We start from the raw sequence: 4,853 nt of genomic DNA, 5'->3' as shown, positions 1-4,853 counted from the left end.
CGGCGCTCGGTGTATAAGGACTGTTTAGTTTTTTTTTTTAAAAAAATATCACATCGTATCTTTCACACATAAATAAAACGTTAAATATATGAAAATTAAAACTAATTACACAGTTATAAGGGTAAATCGTGAGATGAATCTTTTAAGCCTAATTAGTACATGATTAGTCATAAGTGCTACAGTAACCAGCGTGTGCTGATGACAAATTAATTAGACTAAAAAAATTGGTCATGTGGTTTCCAGACGAAATCTAAAATTTATTTTATAGTTAGACTACTTTTAATACTTCAAATATGATTTGATGTGTGACCGCTTTCCTAATTTTTTGTTCTCCAAACTCAACAGGGCCTGTATAAGTAGGGTTTGGGGGTGACGCGGAAACATCTGGACCGTTAGATTTGATGGTGTGTGACCTCCCACCCTCTATAAATAGAGAGGGAGAGGAGGGCAGGCACCCAAACCCAAAGGAAGCGGAACGCCGCACACTCTTCTTCTCCTCGGCTCTTTCCTTTTCCTTGTGCTGATTGATTCCTTGCTTGCTTCATTTGAGAAATTACAAATCAGATCTCTCGCTCCATCCCATCGAGAGACAGATTACGATAATGGCAGCAGCCGCAGCAGCAAGAGGAGGAGGAGGGTGGCAGGAGGCGGACTGCAAGGCCTCCGAGGACAGCGTCCATCTATTCGACGCCGCCAAGCCGCCACCCTTCCGCATCGGCGACGTCCGCGCCGCCATCCCGCCCCACTGCTGGCGCAAGAGCCCCCTCCGCTCCCTCTCCTACGTCGCCCGCGACCTCCTCATCGTCACCGCCCTCTTCTTCTCAGCCGCCACCACAGCTCTACCTGCATGGCTATGGCCGCTCTACTGGGCCGCGCAGGGCACCATGTTCTGGGCGCTCTTCGTCCTCGGCCACGATTGGTACGTATTCTTCTTCTTTCTTTAGTATTTTTCTCTATCAAATTCAAATTCGTACTAGTAGGAAATACATTGCCGATGCCTTCAATTTTACTGTACTTCGATCGTACTCATGTGTGGATGGATGGACAATGAATGATTTACAGTGGGCACGGCAGCTTCTCAGACAGCACGATGCTCAACAGCGTGGTCGGACATCTACTTCACTCCTTCATCCTCGTCCCCTACCATGGCTGGTTCGTACCTACCCTTCTTCTTCTTCCACAATACTAGGAGACCATCTCCCCTCGTCCCGATTCACCATTCCCAAAGCTACATAATCAACATGTCATGCAAAAGCAACCATCACCAACTTAAATCCATATCCTTGCTCTCAAACCAATTAGTTAGGCAACGAAAAAACAAAGCTTGTGCTTTACGACATGGCAACAAATAAAAAAATTAAGATGCAATTGAAAGCACATATTCGGGTCAGCGTCAGTCTCCTGTGGAACTAGCCTGTCAGACTGAGTCTCTCTCTTCCCATGATATGTGCAATTTAAATTTGCCAATTTGATTTAGCTTACTATCATGCACTAGTTGAATAGCCTCTCATTCTGGTATCTTGGACTTGGAGCATCACTGATTCAGCTTGTTCATAAGCCGATCCAATCTGATTGATATTTGCCACATTTACATATGCAGGAGGATCAGCCACAGAACACACCATCAAAATCATGGTCACATCGAGAGGGACGAATCCTGGCACCCGGTTTGTCACTGCTTCCCTTCCTCTTGTCATTCTAAAATTGCCTACACTTTTACTTCCACTCATAATAATATTCTTATCCTTGTGTCAATAGGCCATACAAAAATTTACATTTTTTTTTAAAATAAAAGATACAAAACTGTACTTGCTTTGCATAATACTATCATGGTCTCAAAACTGTATGACGTTCACAAATATATGTATACGTTAGCGTCTCCAACTGGAGCAAAAAAGATCGTTTGGCACGACAGGACAGGAACAGGACAACCAAAAGACATTACGCGACATCCTCACCTGCGTGCATTATCATATAGTACGGGTTTCAGTTTTTTTTCTGTCAGCTGCACATGACCTTGTAGGGAGATCCACACTTGTGGCAGAAATCAGTCTTAACTTTGTGGTCCGTGAATAGTAATACCAACAAGAGTGAGCCAGTAGATCTGGCTCACGTCCCTTTGCGGCTAATTTTATTCACCGCAAATCCAAGATGCGAATCGGATCACAGTTTGATCCATAGCATAGCGTCAGAATTTCATATTCATCATCACGTGATTTGATTCATAACACATATGCTAATTAAGTTGTAGGTTCATTTGAATAATGCCAGCTAGCACAGGCATCTGCTCAGCTATCTTGAGTGTTGACTGAAAAAGGATAAATGACAAAAGCCTCCATGTTTCTGAACAGACAGATAGCCGCCTGAAAATGCATACGTACTCTATGATTTTCTTCAATTTTGATGGATGTTCCTGCAATTTGTTTGAGCAGATCACTGAGAAATTGTACCGGCAGCTGGAGACACGCACCAAGAAGCTACGCTTTACACTACCATTCCCATTACTTGCTTTCCCTGTCTACCTCGTAAGTCTGTCACCAGGCAGCTCAACTGAATCTGTATTCCTGAAAACAAAACAAACAGAAACTGAAGTGAATCATGTCATGCGTGCAGTGGTACAGAAGCCCGGGCAAGAGCGGCTCACACTTCCTGCCAAGCAGCGATCTGTTCAGCCCCAAGGAGAGGAGTGACGTGATCGTCTCCACCACTTGCTGGTGCATCATGATTTCGTTGCTCGTCGCCATGGCGTGCGTGTTCGGTCCTGTTCCGGTGCTCAAGCTTTATGGGATGCCATACGTTGTAAGAAACTCCATCCATCTCATACCTGATTAGTCACTATTCACTGGTTTTACTTGCAAGGAACTCCAAGGGATAACTAACTGAAACTGTGCCGACAGCTCGATAGCTGCTGATACGTGTTGTCTGCATTTGAAATTAGGTATTTGTCATGTGGCTTGATTTGGTTACCTATCTGCACCACCACGGTCAGCATGATCTCCCCTGGTATCGTGGTGAGGTACGTCTTTTTTTGCTGTATTAACTGAACTTTTTCATTGCGAAATGCGACTGACATTTTTTGCTTACAAACACGGAAAAAATAGGGCTAAACACATCTAGCAATGACCGTTGTTTGCAGGAATGGAGTTACCTCCGTGGTGGCCTGACAACAGTTGATCGGGACTACGGTTGGATCAACAACATCCACCATGACATTGGCACCCATGTCGTCCACCACCTCTTTCCTCAAATCCCCCATTATCACCTCGTAGAAGCAGTAAGTATACTACTATGCTGAATTGCTGATAAATATATGTATGTACTGTTACCAAGTTCATAGAGTACTGAAACTATTACCTCCTGATGAACAAAAATAAAAACAGACCAAGGCAGCAAGACCAGTGCTGGGCAGATACTACAGAGAGCCAGAGAAGTCAGGTCCGCTGCCACTTCACCTGTTTGGCGTTCTGCTGAGGAGCTTGAGAGTTGATCACTTTGTCAGCGATGTTGGGGATGTTGTTTACTACCAAACTGACCACACCTTGCACGGCACTGGCTGGGCCGAAGATGCTAAGCACAAGTGAAAAACAGAAATTATTTGAGTTAATTACTGTTTAGTAAGCGAACAATGGATTGTTTTCCGGGTAGATTATAGCATATCCACCATAGCATGGACTGCTGAAAGAAACAAAGAAATAATAAGCAGCATGGGCTCCTTACCTGCTCAAAAGCATGCAGCCCTGCAGCAGACAGGATTCATTGATCTGATGGATCACCACATTCAGATCACTATACAAGTATTGTGCGATTGTTGTTGTAGCTAGTGGCTCTTTCAGTTTTGATAAGCTCTGAAAAGTGTCAAAATTATACCCAGTGGTATACATCCAATTTTCTCCCGTGTAACCCATTGAGTTTGCCAGCCAACTGATTGGTCTGGGGTCTGTATGTACCATTGAGCAAACAATTCTGAGCCAAATTATGTAACTTAATTTGTCCAAACTGAATAAAACATAATGGAGTTTATTTTCCTGATCTAAGCTGTATTACTATTGGAATTTCACACCTTAGGCTGATATTTCTTTCATACTGACTACTGATGCATCAGTCAGATTGCGCTACGAATCTTCTGCATTAGAGTGGAGCCTAGCAAATCCAGGTTTGCTAGCATCCATTGGATTCGAGCTCACTAGCAAGTATGCCATGTAACTTTCCTTGGACCATTTATTTAACAACTATAAGGTCCCCATAATGTTCTGAAACAAAAACGTACCCCTCCATATTTTTTTTATTTGGCACTATTCACTTTTAACTTGGTCTATGGCTGCGTTGGTGAGGTTGGTGCATAAGTTAACTTATCCAGCGCGGAAAACATAGCAATAGATTAGTATATGATTAATTAATTATTAAAAAATATTTGATTAATTAATTATTAAAAAAATATTAAATGGACTAATATGATTTTTTAAGCAACTTTCCTATAAAATTTTTTTGCAAAAAATACACCGTTTAGCAGCCTGGGAAGCGTGCACGCGAAAAACGAGAAAGATAAGATAAGTTATCTGACCTGCCGAACGGAGCCTATGTTGATCATTCGTCTTATAGAAAAACATAATTATTACTTATTTTGTTATGATTTGATTTATTATTATATAAATTTTAAGCATGACTTATGCATATTTAGATAAAAAATTCCAATAAGACGATATATTCAAAATTCAACCGCGGGCGTCAAATGAAAGAAAAAAAGAGAGCATGTACTAACAAATGACTCCTGCCAAGGTTAAGAGGAGACCATAGGTACATGCGAGTTGGCCAAAGAGCAGAGAGTAAAGCAACCTTGCAAAATGAACCACAAG

General features: G+C 42.2%; 1 protein-coding gene across 1 annotated transcript; it reads left to right on the top strand.

Annotated features, from left to right (window-relative positions):
- The first annotated feature begins 474 nt into the window (after window positions 1-474).
- LOC102720386 (fatty acid desaturase DES3-like) lies at window positions 475-4,026 on the top strand. The gene is made up of 8 exons (XM_006664202.2): window positions 475-919; window positions 1,063-1,152; window positions 1,601-1,667; window positions 2,433-2,525; window positions 2,614-2,799; window positions 2,939-3,016; window positions 3,137-3,274; window positions 3,381-4,026. The coding sequence occupies exons 1-8, from the start codon at window positions 603-605 to the stop codon at window positions 3,579-3,581; spliced, it is 1,170 nt and encodes a 389-aa protein (XP_006664265.1). The 5' UTR covers window positions 475-602; the 3' UTR covers window positions 3,582-4,026.
- Window positions 4,027-4,853: the final 827 nt, after the last annotated feature.

The sequence above is a fragment of the Oryza brachyantha genome, chromosome 11, assembly GCF_000231095.2.
Source record: "Oryza brachyantha chromosome 11, ObraRS2, whole genome shotgun sequence".
In the NCBI taxonomy this organism is placed as follows: Eukaryota; Viridiplantae; Streptophyta; class Magnoliopsida; order Poales; family Poaceae; genus Oryza; species Oryza brachyantha.
Note: the sequence above shows the minus strand (reverse complement) of the source record. Positions and strands in the feature narration are given on the sequence as shown.

Bases quoted from the DNA above. Each gene is read 5' to 3' on its own strand.
- LOC102720386 (XM_006664202.2), top strand. From the start codon at position 603: ATGGCAGCAGCCGCAGCAGCAAGAGGAGGAGGAGGGTGGCAGGAGGCG. The intron at 920-1,062 runs GTACGTATTCTT...AATGATTTACAG, and splicing joins TTCGTCCTCGGCCACGATTG to TGGGCACGGCAGCTTCTCAG. The intron at 2,800-2,938 runs GTAAGAAACTCC...ATTTGAAATTAG, and splicing joins TTTATGGGATGCCATACGTT to GTATTTGTCATGTGGCTTGA.